Source organism: Rutidosis leptorrhynchoides, chromosome 6, assembly GCF_046630445.1.
Source record: "Rutidosis leptorrhynchoides isolate AG116_Rl617_1_P2 chromosome 6, CSIRO_AGI_Rlap_v1, whole genome shotgun sequence".
Classification (NCBI taxonomy): Eukaryota; Viridiplantae; Streptophyta; class Magnoliopsida; order Asterales; family Asteraceae; genus Rutidosis; species Rutidosis leptorrhynchoides.
Window position 1 is genome coordinate 22,743,425 of NC_092338.1, and position 17,165 is coordinate 22,760,589.

The 17,165-nt window shown below is 34.9% G+C and overlaps 1 protein-coding gene across 1 annotated transcript; it reads left to right on the forward strand.

Moving 5' to 3' along the window:
• The first annotated feature begins 2,297 nt into the window (after positions 1-2,297).
• On the forward strand, positions 2,298-16,668 carry LOC139852170 (indole-3-glycerol phosphate synthase, chloroplastic-like). Its single transcript, XM_071841394.1, has 10 exons — positions 2,298-2,652; positions 2,967-3,227; positions 13,500-13,676; positions 13,798-13,872; positions 13,961-14,005; positions 14,078-14,242; positions 15,454-15,532; positions 15,638-15,720; positions 15,812-15,880; positions 16,034-16,668. Exons 1-10 carry the CDS (start codon positions 2,530-2,532, stop codon positions 16,115-16,117), a joined length of 1,161 nt encoding a protein of 386 aa, XP_071697495.1. The 5' UTR covers positions 2,298-2,529; the 3' UTR covers positions 16,118-16,668.
• The last annotated feature ends 497 nt before the right edge of the window (positions 16,669-17,165 follow it).

Consider the following 17,165-nt stretch of genomic DNA (forward strand, 5'->3'; position numbering starts at 1 on the left):
AAAACCAAGTCCATGAAGATAAGTTCTCTTGTTCAACAATTGCATATGCTAGTGGGTAAAGTCCATTATTGCAGTCCACACCAACTGCAGTCAACATTTGACCAGAGGCAGGTTGTTTCATAAATGCTCCATCAACTCCAATTAAGTCCCTTCCAATAGCTTTAAAACCTTGTTTCAGTGCTCCTAAACAGATGTAAACCCTTTTAAAAATATTTGTGTTTGATTGTGGTTTTCCTGGTTCAGTCTGAACCCTAACAGTGGTACCTGGGTTGGATCTTATAAGCTCTTCTAGGTAATCTCTCAGATTTGCATATTGTTCAACATAATCACCTTTCAATAACTTCTTAGCCATGTCTAGTGCCCTAAAAGCCTTCATCTTTGAAATATGGACTTCAAAATTTGCTTCACAATGAGCATGGACAGCCTTTGTGGGAATTTTTGGATTAACTGCAACTTGGTCAACTATTTGTTTTGAGAGGAAACTGAAGGTACAATTTTTGTTATACCTTGTGGGTAAACATTTGTGTTCTTTTTTATATGTTTTCACCTGCCAAGTTTCAGCATCTTGAGCCTTAGAAACATGAAGAACCCATTTACATTCAACCTTCTTTTTCACTTTACTTTTTTTGTTATCTTTCTTCTGTTTAGGGTCATGTGCATTCAAGTCTTCACTTTTTTTTATTCCTTTTTTTGTTTTTTTCTGCTTTTGTGTCCCACATGTGCTTGCACTCACGTTTTCAACACCTTCATTTATTTTAATACTTTGACTTGCCACATCAGCTAAGATTCCCTCACATGCAGCTCTAACCCTAATCTTGTCATTGTACATCAAAAATAAGCTTCTTCTTGTCTCAATAGCATGTAATTTTATCAACTCTTTCACTTCTTCTGCACTTGAGAATTCTTGTCCCACATAAAAAGGTGTCTTAACAATACCTTCATCATCTTCACTACCCATATCAATACCTTCATCATCTACACAGTCACCATCATCAAAACTGAAGTCATCATCATCATCTTTACTAGCTCTATCAATACCTTCATCAATATCACTTAAGTCACCAGCATCTTCACTACCTCCTTCTTCATCATTTAAAACTTCTTCTTCAACTTGACTTACATTTATAACACTACTGTAATTAGTGTTATCAACATTCAAATATTCATCAGTAGTACTAGGTTGATTAGAGAAATAATCTAATGCAAGGTTCTTTGAAACTCTAGGATTTTGAAGCTTTTTACCCATCTGTTTGTTGACTACTCCATCATCAATCTCCTCTAAGACAACCCCACGTTTATTCATTGGACTCATGGAAGAATATATTTTACTTGAATAGTGCTCAGTATACATGTATATGATTTTGTGTTCAGCCACATACTTACTTAAATTGAGTACATCTTGGTCACCCCCAAAATCTTGTAACCCATAATCCAAATCAGTACCCGGTTTTAGAAAATGAAATAGAATCAAGCTTCTCCCATCATACCCTAATTTCTCAATAATTTCATTCATCTCAATAACAGACCACCTATCAATATCAATCAGATCAATAAAAGTCACCTTACCATTTTCGTATCTCCTTCCAGGTTTATCAGTAAAAGACCCACCATGATGAAGCTTTATCGAAAACAATTGTGGATACTCACCTGTATAACAAAATAGAAGTCATAAAATTGTTAGTGCATTTAACATTTATTATGCAGATTTATAGTAATTGATAACATAAAAATTTACATACTGTAACAAATGTTTAAATCCTTCAGATGGTAATCCTCATCGTCTTCTCTAATCCGGTACTTGTCACTCTCCATTGATGTTAGGGTTTCAATCGTATAGCCAGGTTAAAATTATAGGGTTTTAATGCTTGGGTTGTGTTTTTAGTTAAAAAGGAATGAAATATGAAGAGACCCGTATAGTTAACTGGCTTCAATAATATGTAATTCCAATTTTGCCCATCACGTGGTAGGCACATGACAGCTATTTCTGTCTAAAACTAACGAACGTTTGAGTTAGGGATGAAATCAGAAACGTTTGCAAAGTTTAAGTATGATACAAATCAAAAAAAAACCACAGGTAGTGTTTCAGAAAGTCTTATAAAACCACAGGGATGAAATCAGTAATTCTGTCAATATTAAATAAAAACAAGTATTATAGTGACATTTAAACAGACACAACAATTAACATGTAAATGTATTACTTATGCTAAGATACTAAGATATAAAAGTGATATGTATAAATAATGTATAAATAAATATGCCATCAATGAAAAATAAATATAGCACCATATGTAATCTTCTTCTTTCTGTTATGATATAACATCTCTTTCATACCTAAACAATCAATCATATAATATTTCATTCATACCTTCACTTTTTGATAGATCAAGTTAACATGTGTGATTTATTTGGACACTCCCCTTAAATTCTGTGTTTATGTAAACTGAATAAGCAAACACGTGTCTATATATTTGTCTAGTCTACAATGTCAAGCCCATCGTGTACTCTGAAGTGACTGTAGTGACCGTTAACATGGAAGCCTTGACCTATCTCAGATTCAGGTTTTATTCTAATCCCTTGAATCAAACATTCAAATCCCCATCGATCCTAATGGACGGTAGCAGATCCAATCTTACTTGTGTTCGAGCTCAACAGGTTAATCTTCTAATTTTACTATCAATTTAAGTTTTAATTAATTAATTTGCTTCTTTTATTATATTCTCCCCTAATTTTATCATCCGTTAGGGTTTATGCAATAACATTCTTGAAACGTTGATATACTTCTTGTTAAACTTAGTAATGATGTATCTGTAATTTTTGTTTTTATTTATTTCAAAATTGATATGAATTTTTTGCTAAATTCCTAACCCTAAAATAGATCATTTATTTTTTTTTATCTGGAAACTGTGAATCACATAGCTGGAAATTGTTGTTATATTTTATTTTAATTTTTATGACGATTTTTGTAGTCTATGACAAAGGATGGACCGTTAATAACTTCACAATCAAGTGATACATTAGTTGAAACACTCAAAATTAAAGATTGGGAAATTGGGGTTTTAAAAGACGAGTTAGCTGCGACTCAAGGGATTCGAATAAGAAGACGGCAGCCAACAGGGCCGCCGTTGCAGTATGCTGGACCTTTAGAGTTTCTTTCACCTAACGAAGGGGATAGTCCTCGAAACATATTAGAGGATATTGTATGGTACAAAGATGTTGAAGTTGCAGAGGTTCGTTTGCATTTCGCTCCGTACTTTTTTTCTTTTTAAGTAATCATTACTGAAGATATTAGTTCACAGTAATTGAACTATGAACACCAGACTCTCACTTAAGCAATAAATAAGAATTATTAGTGCAGAAATTGAGAGAACACGATAATAGGATAGAAGACTAATGATATTGATCGTGTGAAAAAGTACATGTTTCAAATAAACCATACATCCCTATTTATACAGATAAAGACCAAATCTGGAGATTTGATTTCCAAAACTACTTCGCTATAAATAAGGAAAAGATAAATTAAAAACCAAACAAATTAGCTATTAATTCAAAAGTCAACTCTGGAGATAAAACTGAATCTTCAAAACATATCTTCTTAAACTTTAAGCATATCTCCAGAATAATCTTTAGCTTTGGCTTCAAGAAAACTTCAACCGTTGACTTCAGCAAATTTCAGAGTCTGCAACTTCAGACTCTAAATCTCCAGATTCTAAAATCTGCAAAATACTTTTGACTCATCAGATTATTATTTTCATTTTCCCAACATTCTCCCCCTATCTGATGATGTCAAAACAACCTGTACACCTAATTAACCACCTTAGCATACTCCTTTTCAATAAGCTTACACTTGCTCTTCATGTGAGGAATTTTCTTCAACATATTCAGCTTGCTATACAAGTGTTTCAACAATTGCACCCTGAAAGGAAATGTTTGCTCTGTTTCACACCTGGACAAAAGATTAATCAACATATCAATGCTTGCCTCTTCAAACTGATCACATCTAATCAACATCTTTTGATTTCCAGTAGTCTTTATCATCAAGCCATCCAAGTATTCAACATACTTGTTATCAACAAACTCCAAATGCTCATGAACAGCATATCTTTCAATATGTCCCTTAACTCTTCTCTTCTTCATTCCCAGGTTAAAAGTTTCACAAAATACTTCATAATCTTTAATACTGATGAATCCTTCTTCAAACACCAAGTGAACCAACATGCATACTCTCTTTAACACTTCATTCACAATAACTTGATCCCCTGCATACTCCTTGATACAAACAGCTATGCCTCTCCATTCACAAAAACCTAAACGAACAATTTGATTCATTTTAACTCTTAACCTTCTGTCTGGCAAATGTGCCATTGTTAACAGCAAAATCACACCTTCAAACTCAGATTTTTCAACTTAAACTTTCACAACATCACCATCATATCTTCTGAATCTGAACCTCTTGTTCATCTGAGCCCTGAGATCACCATCTGCTCTTTGTGTAGCAGCAACCAAAACATTACTAGAATTACCCTGCTTGTCACCAGTACCCTTATCAACAACATTCTCCCCCTCAATTTGTTGCTCCCCCTCAATGTGAGTCTTCTTAGATTGCTCCCCCTCAACACTTGCAATACCTGCATCATCTGATCTCTTTCTTTTCTCCCCCTTTTTGACATCATCTAAAGGCAGAGAAGATATGAACTTCCAAATTTCAGTCTGTTGATTCCTGAGAGAACAAATATCAGATGCAAACTCAGTAAAACATTGTCTCAGTTCATCGACACCAACCATTCTTTTCTCCAACTCAGTCAACCTTTGATTAATCTCTGTTACAGACCCTCAACCACCTGTACTAGTCAACCTCTGCATATCCCCAACCAACCTCCTCACCTCCATCAACTCATCTTTAGAAACAAAATTATTATTAAAGTTAAGATTATTAATCTTAGACTGCACAATAGAAAGCTTGTCATCAAACTTCTTAGTCAACTTGGTCAAAGCCTGATGTAGGCCAACCATGGTGACTGGTGCCTCAGTCTGAGAAGTAGTGCCAATGGATGAGGGTAGGGTTGGTATGTCCTCACAGCCTTCCTGTTGTAAAGAAAGCTGATCTTTGAACATAGAAGATTTTGAGGCCTGTATCTCACCCTGTGACATGAGTGTGATATTGGCAGCCTGTGCAAGAATGTGTAAGGATGGAACATTTTGGGTGGGTAGTGGCAGAATTAAGTCTGGGGTAAAAGTTGGATTGGCCATTTCAGTTGATTTTTGGATTTGGTTATTTGAGTCCAGGATTGGGACTTCTTCATGTAAGTCAACTAAGTGGGTTTCTTCAGTGACTGTAATGTGGGTATCCAAGTTAACTATCCTACCAGGTTCAGGTTGGGTCAAAGCACTCCTCTCACCAACCTCTAGCAGAGGTGATGGAGTAGTACGTGCAGCACTCTTCCTAATGAATTTTTGAGGTGAATCCACAAGTGCTGTATTATCTAAGGTTTTAGTTATGGTGGTATTCTCTGTATGAACTGGTGGGTTCATAAGGTGGGTTGAATTGGAAATTTGCTCAGCAGTAGTGGGTGAAGATGGGTTAGAATGAGGTGAGATTTTCTCATTCATGTCTTCAGCCTGCTCTGTTTGTATAACAACATGGGGTGGAGTTTGTGTGGGGGTAAAATCTGATTGCTCAGATTCTAAAGATTGTTGACCATTGTTGTGATCTTCTGCAGACCCTGATTGCTCAGATTCTGAAGAAGATGCCCCTGCAAACTCTGATTGCTCAGAATCTGTAGGTTGGTCTGCACGGCCAAGATTGACCCAATGCATCATAGCAGGAGTAAGAGCAACCTCTTGATCATTCACAATGTGGCTGTGAAACATTCTGACACTACATTCTGGAATAAAGGTATACTCATACACACGAAACACTTTAAGCCCATCATATAAAGCAGGAGTCATAGCTTGTTCAAACATTAAACTTAAGAACCTGATAAAAGGCACATTATGATCTCTTGGAGTTTTTTCAGTGAGAACCAAGAGTTCATTGAAGAATAAACATGCAAAATCAATATTCCTCCCTGTGACTATAGCATTAAACAGATGTGCCTCAAAATCATTAATCTCAGTCAGACTACCACACTTGAAGCTCAAACTTCTAATGACATTCGACAACAAAAACATCCACCTTGGAGAGAACATACTAATCTTAACAGAAGAATTAGTTAAAGGTTGACCAACCATAGGAAAACAAGATCTTACATCAGATCTTGATACAGTTCTAACAAAGTTATCTTGAACAGGAAGATTCAAAGCAATTCTTAAATGATTTTCAGTAAGAGTTAAAGAATTATTACTATCTCTATAAGTACCAGTGATAGATCTAGCCTCTCTGTTCCCAACACAAGTATACCAAAATTCTCCTAACATCTCTGGAAACATGATCGTTGTCTTGAAGAAAGCCTCCTTCAAAGGGTGATTTCGCATGAACAATACCAGATCCTCATACCCTTCATTAGCAAAATTCGCAGGAATAGTATCACAAGCAACCTATTGTTAGCCGAAACCTGCACATCCTTCTCTCCTCTGATTTTCTTAGCCCTAATCATGTTATCGGTGGGAACAAGAACAAAAGGAATGAACTTCGTATTTGCCATTAGCTTCAATCAAAAACTTTCAAGAACACGAGTGAATTATGAAAACCGAGAGAGGTTTTGAAGAAGATGATGATCGAATGAGAGGAATTAGGGTTTATGTTTGAAGATTAATTTGAAGAATATTTTGAAGAAGAAAAATTAGGAGAGATATAAATACCCCTGACACAAAAATTTCAAAAAGTTACCATTAACCCCCTTAAAAATTTAACTTTTTACTTTAGAAACCCGAATAAAGAAAACCTTTATTGACCAAATAAGGAAACAAGTTTACAGTAAAAATACACCAGCAGAGTAAACATTTCCAGACTCTAAATAACATGATGTCATCCAGACTCTGAATATGACGTAATCTAGACTCTTAAATTTTATTTTTTTTACAACAGTTTAGAAAGTATCATCACTGGACAACATTTCAAGCGAAGGATTTAACATTCCAAGTTGTCCAAGAAGATAGAAATGCCTTTCCTCGGGAAGTGCTTTAGTAAAAATATCTGCCAATTGATCCTTAGTGCCAATATGCTTTAAAAACACTTTGCCCTTTTCAACACAATCCCTTATAAAATGATGCCTGATTTCAATATGCTTGCTTCTTGAGTGAAACACTGGATTCTCAGTAATAGCAATTGCACTTTCATTGTCACACATTATTGGAGTGTTGGTCAATGTTAACCCAAAGTCCAGAAGTTGATGTTGCATCAAAAGTAACTGAGCACAACAACTTCCTGCAGCAACATATTCAGCTTCTGCTGTGGAAGTGGCCACAGAATTCTGCTTTTTACTAGACCAGCTGACCAATTTTCCACCTAGCAATTGACATCCACCAGAAGTGCTTTTTCTGTCTAATTTGCAACCTGCATAGTCTGCATCTGTGTAACCAATTAGATCAAACCCTGAGTCTTTAGAATACCAAAGACCCAGGTTAGGGGTACCTTTTAAGTATCTAAAAATTCTTTTCACAGCTTTATAATGACTCCCTAGGATCAGATTGGTAACGTGCACAAAGACATGTAGCAAACATTATATCAGGTCTACTTGCTGTTAAATATAGCAAAGATCCAATCATACCTCTATAGGTTGATTGACAAGTGAGTTTTTCAGATTCATCTTTATCAAGCTTTTCAGAAACACTCATTGGAGTTCTTAAAGAAGAACAATTTTTAAAACCATATTTAGTTAACATGTCAGAAATGTAGTTACTTTGGTTAATAAAAATGCCCTCAGAACTCTGTTTTATTTGCAACCCAAGAAAATAGTTTAAAGTACATAAATTACTCATTCTATACTCTTCAGACATAATGTCAGAAAACCATTTTCTTAAGTGTGGATTTGTAGACCCAAAAATAATGTCATCAACATAAATTTGAACAAGTAACACATCACCTTTGTCCTTTTTGATAAACAAAGTCTTGTCAATGGCTCTTCTGAAAAAATTCTTTTCTAGAAGAAATGTTGACAAGGTATCATACCAGGCTCTGGGAGCTTGCTTCAGACCATACAATGCTTTCTTCAGTTTGTAGACATGCTTAGGAAATTTCTTATTTACAAAACCAGGGGGTTGTTTCACATAAACCTCTTCTTGCAATTTACCATTCAGGAAAGCACTCTTCACATCCATTTGAAACACCTTGAAATCTTTGTGAGCAGCATATGCCAGAAAGTCTAATAGCTTCAATTCTAGCAACAGGAGCAAAAGTCTCATCATAGTCTATTCCTTCTGTCTGTACCCTTGAGCAACCAACCTTGCTTTATTTCTGATTACAATACCATCTTTATCAACCTTGTTTCTAAAAACCCATTTTGTGCCTATTGCAGTTTTATCAGAAGGCTTTGGAACCAATTTCCAAACATCATTCCTTTCAAATTCTGTCAATTCTTCAGTCATAGCCTCAACCCAATCATTGTCAGCCAATGCTTCATCTACTTCTTTAGGCTCAATTAGTGAAAGAAAACAAGAAAAGAAGCAGTAATTTGCTATAGCAAAATCAGACACAGGTGTCTGAGAAGAAGAAGGTTTAGGCAGACCTGTAGGATATACAACATAATCCTCAAGATGCTTTGGAGGAACTATGTTTCTAGATGATTTTCTAGTAGGAACAATGAGATCCAAAGTGGTATTTGATGACTGATCACCACTTTCTTGATTGACAACAGATTCTTCTTCCTGTGAAGGTTCTTCTGTGTGAGTATTATCTGCAACTTCATTTCTCAATCCAGACAAATTTGGTTCATCTGACTCAGACTCTGAATCCAGAGTCTGAACACTTTTCCCTGAAATTAAATTAGATAATTCACCAAGTGCAGATAGCTCAGTACTACATGACTGATCCATTTCTAAAGAACTTTCATCAAAGGAAACATTAATGGATTCTTCAATCTTCATTCTCCTCTGATTATATGCTCTATAAGCTTTGGATACAGAAGAATATCCCATAAATATACCTTCATCAGACTTTGGCCTCATCATATCAAGCTGATCTCTTTGATTTAAAATATAGCATTTACACCCAAATACATGGAAGTAATGAATAGTAGGCACTTTTTTATGATATAACTCATAAGGAGTTTTACCATGTTTCTTCACAATCAAGGACCTATTTTGAGTGTAACATGCTGTATTGACAGCTTCAACCCAGAACTTTAGGGCAACATTTGATTGGCATAACATGGTTCTGGCTGCTTCAATGAGTGTCCTATTTCTTCTTTCAGCAACTCCATTTTGTTGTGGAGTTCTAACAGCAGAGAAATTTTGACCAATTCCAGACTCTACACAAAAATCAATTAATGTGACATTTTTGAACTCAGTACCATGATCACTTCTCAACTGTTTGACAAGAACACCCTTCTGCACCTGCTCTTTCTTGATCAAGTTGATGATTTCTTCAGGAGCATCACTCTTTGTAGCTAAGAAAATAACCCATGTAAATCTGGAATACTCATCAACAATTACCAAAGTATATCTTTTTCCACCCAGACTACTAGTATTCATTGGACCAAACAAATCCATGTGAAGCATATGAAGTGGAACACTAATGGTAGATAGGGTTTTTGAGGAAAACTTTGTTTTGGTCTGTTTACCCATAATACAAGCAGAACAAGGTTTATCCTTTTTGAAAGGTTGTTGTGGAAGACCTCTTACAAGCTTCTTTTTGAAAAGTTCATTGATATTTTTGAAATTAAGATGAGAAAGCCTTTTGTGCCAAAGCCAATTGAGTTCTGGGACAGTCTGAGAGTACAGACATGTCTCAATTCCAGCATCAACAGATTCTAGATCCAGCATATACACATTTTGAAATCTCCAAGCCACAAGTGTTGGCCTACCTTTAGGATCATAAATAATACCAGCTTTCTTCCTAATTCCGATTTCACAGTCTTCATCAGCAATTTGGCTCACACTCAGCAGATTATGTTTCAGCCCTTCAACTAAAGCAACTTTCTTAAATGTAACACTTCCAGCTTTAACAGTACCATAACCAATAATTTTTGCAACAGAATTATCCCCATATCTTACAGAGGGACCCTTTTCTTCAACAAACCCTACTAGATGCTCTTTGCATCCAGTCATGTGTCTTGAGCAACCACTATCCAGATACCACATATTACCCTGCTACACAAGACACAAACAAAAGAGAATGATTAGTTTTTAAGGGGAACCCACTTTTCAGTGGGTTCAATAGGAGTGCTCTTCACTCTCCAGACAAAAGCTTTGTTTCCAATCCAGATCAACTTGTCCTTAACAGATTTTAAGACACTTTTATTTTCACAAACTTTGGGTTTCCATACCTTCTTAATTTCCTTAGGAAAACAAGATGTTCTTTTAACTGAAGGTTTTTCTTGACTCTTGATTTTTTCATTGAGCTTAGAAATTTCCTTTTTGAGTTTTTGAATAGTCTTTGCTTGTTTTGACTTTGACATTCTTTTAGTTAACCCTTTTGGATCTGGACAAGTGTCAGTGTCAGAGGATGATTCAGAGTTGTTCTTGCAACTTGACTCTTGGGTGTCAGACTCTAGGTCAGAACATACACTATTATTTTGAGAGACTAAAATGTTAGAGTCTGAAGGTTTCAAAAGTTCAGACTCTAATGGATTTTTACTTTCAAGTATTATAGTCTCAGAAGGTTCAACAGGATCTAATGACCTTACAAAAGCATTGGTTAAAATCTTTTTGCCACCATCAAATTTTACAAATGTGTTTGGTAGAATATCAGGTTTGAATACACTTGGATCAACTTCCACATTATTATCTAATATGTAGTTTTTACCTAGTATAGCTTTGACATCATTTGGAATTTGTTTGGCAATAGCATCAGAATTCTTTTTGGAAGATACACACCAAGATTTACAAATTGATTCATAATGTTTTGACCTTTTAATTGATCTTCCTAATTCAATATTTAACCTTTTAGTTTCTTTTGTATATGCCATTTTATGTGTCAAGTTCTACCTCACATTTTTTTAAGACTTTAATTTCAGCATCTTTGTCTTTGATAGTGTTTTAAAGATCAAAAATTTGTGTTCTTAACCTATCAATATCATCTAAACACCATTGAAAGTCAAGCAGCAAGTACTGAAACATTCTCACTTTTTCATTATCAAGATAGTTCACAAAGTTTTGTACCTTATAAGCAGAAACTTTATTACAAGTAGAGTCTTTATCCTTCTTCTCAATAGCTTTCAGATCTTCCTCAAACTTACTAGAACCACCATCAATTATAGCCATAAGACGCTTATCCTCCTCCTCATCAGATGATGAGTCTTCATCTTTCCATGCTTCTGTGTACAAAGCTTTTTCTTGTTCTTTGTTCTTAGATCTTTCTGCTTCACTTTTTAACTTCATGTACTTAAGTTTGTACTTTCTTGCTTTGTCAACAGACTTGTTGGAGTTAGCACCTCCTTCACCCTTAGACCAACAGTCAGCAGCTATGTGTCTTAACTTGCCACACTTAAAGCATTTAACTTTCTTTGGATCAAAAGTACCTTTGCCTTTACCCTTCTTATAACCAAACTTTTTCTGCTCAATCCTTTGAGTCAAAAGAGCCATCTGGACTTCCAGATCTTTAATCTCCTCATCTTCATCAGATTCACTATCATCATCAGAAGTTTCTATCACTTTCAGATTCAACCTTGCTAGAGTAACTAGAGAATAACTGCTTATTCTTCTTTGTGGTAGCCACCAATGCAGCTTCTGGATCTTTAGCAGTTTTCTTAGCATTGATCTTGTTCTTCAGTTGTGTTTCCTCAAAGTTTGATAGTATACCAAACAATTCACTCAACTCATAGTTATCTATCTTCTCACTAATTACCATAGATGTAATTACAGACTCAAAGTTCGAAGGTAACAATTCAATGAACTTTTGACATAACACTTGTTGTGTTTTCTCTACACCAACACTTTCAAGATCATTTATCAGAACCTGAAATCTTGAATGAAGATCACTTAAAGATTCTTTAGGCTCAGCAGCAAAATTTTCATAGCATCTAATCAGATTCTTCTTCTTCTGAGTCTTAACAACAGTGACTCCTTCATAGTCATTAAGCAACAGATCCCACATAGCTTTAGCAGTCTTGGCGTGACTGATCTTTCTGAGAATTGGAACAGTAACAGCATTCCCAATAATACTCCTTATCTTGCTATCCAGTTTGAACTTTATGGCTTCTGCTTCGGTCCACCTTTCTCTTGGTGTTTCACGAAAATAGGCAGGTTGTGCAGCAACAGTATCTGTGGCAGGAACAACAGCTATCATTGAACCAGGAATAATGGGTCCTGTTGTAAGAACATGCTCAGCTTCTTCATGAATAGATCCTAAAAACCATAGGACTTTCAATTTCCAAGTTGCAAAGTCTGTGCCATCGAATATTGGCACACCTTTTTCAGCCATAACTGGGGTAGGAATGGTACTGGTAGACATATGGATCGTTTGTAAAAATCACCGTAATAGGATTTACACCTTACCTGCTCTGATACTAGTTATTAGTTCACAGTAATTGAACTATGAACACCAGACTCTCACTTAAGCAATAAATAAGAATTATTAGTGCAGAAATTGAGAGAACACGATAATAGGATAGAAGACTAATGATATTGATCGTGTGAAAAAGTACATGTTTCAAATAAACCATACGTCCCTATTTATACAGATAAAGACCAAATCTGGAGATTTGGTTTCCAAAACTATGTCGCTATAAATAAGGAAAAGATAAACTAAAAACCAAACAAATTAGCTATTAATTCAAAAGTCAACTCTGGAGATAAAACTGAATCTTCAAAACATATCTTCTTAAACTTTAAGCATATCTCCAGAATAATCTTTAGCCGCTCTGATACTAGTTATTAGTTCACAGTAATTGAACTATGAACACCAGACTCTCACTTAAGCAATAAATAAGAATTATTAGTGCAGAAATTGAGAGAACACGATAATAGGATAGAAGACTAATGATATTGATCGCGTGAAAAAGTACATGTTTCAAATAAACCATACGTCCCTATTTATACAGATAAAGACCAAATCTGGAGATTTGATTTCCAAAACTATGTCGCTATAAATAAGGAAAAGATAAACTAAAAACCAAACAAATTAGCTATTAATTCAAAAGTCAACTCTGGAGATAAAACTGAATCTTCAAAACATATCTTCTTAAACTTTAAGCATATCTCCAGAATAATCTTTAGCTTTGGCTTCAAGAAAACTTCAATCGTTGACTTCAGCAAATTCCAGAGTCTGCAACTTCTGCAACTTCAGACTCTAAATCTCCAGATTCTAAAATCTGCAAAATACTTTTGACTCATCAGATTATTATTTTCATTTTCCCAACAGAAGAATCTAATGTTATCTTTTAAATGTGGATTTTTTTTTTCAGATGAAAGAGAAATATCCGGTAAATTTGGTAAAAAAGGCGCTCGATAATGCACCTCCTTCTAGAGACTTTATTGGAGCTCTTAAAGGGTCGTATTTACGAACAGGTTTGCCTGGTTTAATTGCTGAAGTGAAAAAGGCTTCACCAAGTAGAGGAGTTTTAAGGGAAGATTTTAATCCTGTAAGTTGACTCTTTATGTATTTACATGCATGATAATGAACATATTGTTGTTAATCTTTAGTTACTTAAAATTGTTCACTTCTCTTTATTAGTTGTTTTAATAAGATTATGATTATGTTAGGTTGAAGTAGCAAAAGCTTATGAAAAAGGTGGAGCCGCGTGTCTCAGTGTTTTGACAGATGCAAAATATTTTCAGGTATATATACTAATGATTTTGTGCCCGATTTAAGTATTTATGTTGTTTTTATATTGTTTTTGATATGATTATTTGATTTATACTGAAGGGAAGCTTTGAGAATCTAGAGGCTATACGAAAGGCTGGAGTCAAGGTACGGGTTTTCTTGATTTTTTTTTAATGTAAATTGTGAGTTGTAGCAGGTTTTGACGTTATTTGAATGCAGTGTCCTTTATTGTGCAAAGAGTTCATTGTGGACCCGTGGCAGCTGTATTATGCGCGAACGAAAGGTGCTGATGCTGTTCTGTTGATTGCAGCTGTTTTAACAGATCTTGACATCAAATATATGCTTAAGATATGCAAAACGATTGGACTAACGGCACTTGTTGAGGTATATTATGAACCTAAGGTTCTAAATGATAATATATGATAAAATTGTTTATGGTCTTAAGAGTCTGAGCTATGTATGAACATGACTCTAGCTGGTCGAATCATTTGCCATGCTCGGTAAGAACTGGTTTTGGGTCAATTCTAAGAATGCGAATTTGAAAAATATGTTAGAAACAACATTCGACAGTTCAAATGATCAATTATGTTGCAATGGTCTAACTCGTGAATTGTGAATATCCTTAAAAGTTTGCTACCTAATGATTGTGGTTTTAGTTGTGTTTCTAGGGTATTTTAACTGTTTGTGTTAGTTTTTTTTTTCTTTTACTTTTTTTCTTTGACGGTCGTTAGGAGTCACTGACGAGGCCCGAACGCGATGTCGGAGGCTCATAAAATGGCGGTTAACCACAAGGGAAATATTTTTGTATCTCATGGGAGACGAACCTTCCTAATAGGAAGTCAAGTCATCACAACACGCCAACAACTTGCGGTTACATTTTTTTTTTACTGAAACACATATACTTGGTTTTAGGGTCCGGAATGGTGATGGGATAACCCGTCTACATCTGAGTAAAAATACTCCCCTTCCCTGGATAGCCTGAACAGAGATAACCTTATCCGTCTGCTTATGCTTGGTTGTTCATTTGTTTTTCAAGTTGCTCTTCTAATAATTCAAAGGGATCAACTGTTCTTTTAAGCCTGGTAAGAAAACCAGTCTGGACCAATCCCCGAAGAACCCCGTTTAAAAACAATGATGTGAGACCAAAGGACCTTTCTCCTAGCTATATGTGAGGATCTCGTTAACCTAGAGGTTGTGGGTTCAATTTCCGTTGGAGACATTATCGGTTTGGATTAAAAAGAAAAAGCAATTATGTGATGCTCTGACAATTTAACTCTACTTCAAACCTTCACCTATTGTTCTATATAGCATGAACATGTTTTGATGATCTTCTGGTCTATCTTTGATATATATTGTTATTTCATGTTTACTTTGTTCAGTTATTCAAAGACTTTGCTTTTTTAATCAATTGTTTTTGGTTGATTCTCTTTGTGTCGTGTACTTATTAAAAATGACTTCCTTGATCCTTCTAAATGTTCTATTTGAAATTTTTAACGATTTTCTGTTTTATTTAGTCAAGAAATTTGAATTTTTATTTACTCTAAAGTGTTTTTACCCATAACTTATTTCTTGGGAATCTTTTTTCTTTTTCCTAGGTACATGATGAGATCGAAATGGATCGTATGCTGGAAATTGATGGGATTGAACTCATTGGGATCAACAATCGTAGCCTTGGTATATTTCATCATCTTTTGCTAGAAATAATATTTTATGATCTCAGCATACCATAATAATGATAATAATTATAATTATGGAACAACTTCATGTTCAAGTGTGCAGAAACATTTCTAGTTGATATTAGTAACACAAAGAGGTTGCTTGAAGGTGAGCGCGGGGAGAGGATTAGGCAGAAAGACATTATAGTAAGTGCAACTCATAAACCATTGCGAGAATATGGATCGTTTTCTAATCGATTGTTTTATAAAACTTTTGTGTCATGTTTAAATCTGTCAGGTGGTTGGGGAGTCTGGACTGTTCACTCCTGCTGATGTCACCTATGTTCAAGAAGCTGGCGTTAAAGCAGTAAGTGGCCCTTCACTTTTTTTGAAAATATTTTTACAATGCTGTGTGTGATCAGTTTGAGATAGTTTAGTTTTGTTGAACATGAATCCGAGTAATGGAAATAGGTGTGCTTTGTTTCATTCATCTAGCGTTTAACGTTATTTTACCCTGCAGATATTGGTTGGAGAGTCGATTGTGAAGCAGAAAGATCCGTCAAAAGGAGTTAGAGATCTTTTTGGAAAAGATATATCGGCTTAGGTACTTGACGGATTTAGATATGCTGCATGATTAGATGAAAGAACCTTTTATAAAAAAAATAAAAGAGACATATACTAGAATGGAAGTTTGTTTGTATTGCTGTTTAAACTCATTATATAGGGGTTACTTTGTTGTGGTTCTTAGACCCTTCAACTGCACAACCACCAGGGGGCAGCCGGGCAGGGGGGCCCACGTTGAATTGGCTCAAGTGTTAGCCTTATTTTGGCGGCCATCGAGGTTGACATGATCAGCTACTTCGAGTACTGTTCGCGTTACATGTTGTAAACGAGTTAACTCCTGGTTTGTTATTCGAACTCGAACCCTTTCCAATCTGATAGTATAGTGAGTTCTAGTACTGATAATGAGTTTGGAATGAATGACATGTTGAAATTGGGTTAAGAAAATTCGACTAGAAGTTTTATCAAGTTTATTATGGGGAGAGGCAAGTCAATAAAGAGAAACTGAAAACAATGATCGATCTTTTAATTCAAATGCTTCATTTGTATAATTATATTTTTTGGAATGGATTATCTGCCTCACTATGAACTATTAAAATATATTGCAATAGTATCATTTTCAGAATAGTAAAAATATACTTTCAATTGAATATATTGATAATTTCCGACGCTTTATGGATATCAAATGGTGAATATGAAAACGTTAGTGTGATGCATATGTGTTCAAAATCAATTAAAAGATTAGTTATGATAAATCGCATTTGTTATATCATTAAGCCCGTGCGATTGGCCGATAAAGATTTCTAACACGTGCGATGCACGACCGTTGAAAATCAATTAAAATATTAATTATAATAAATCACATACATCATTAAGTTTGTGCGATGCACGGCCAATAAAATAATAAAAAATTTAAGCGAATCTATAGTTAATATTAAAATCCTATAATAATGATGTCGTTATTAGGTTAATTCATTTGTTAAGAAAAAATCAAAAAAAAAAAAAAAAAAAAAAATTTAAACATGATGTCATTAATCTAAATAATTTGAATTAAAATTAAGTCTTATTAATTATTATTATTATTATTAAAT

What these genes read in the sequence shown, in the direction of transcription:
- LOC139852170 (XM_071841394.1), top strand. Translation starts at nt 2,530, where the DNA reads ATGGAAGCCTTGACCTATCTCAGATTCAGGTTTTATTCTAATCCCTTG. An exon ending in TAAGGGAAGATTTTAATCCT is followed by an intron (nt 13,677 to 13,797) that starts GTAAGTTGACTC and finishes TGATTATGTTAG; the next exon opens with GTTGAAGTAGCAAAAGCTTA. An exon ending in TACGAAAGGCTGGAGTCAAG is followed by an intron (nt 14,006 to 14,077) that starts GTACGGGTTTTC and finishes ATTTGAATGCAG; the next exon opens with TGTCCTTTATTGTGCAAAGA.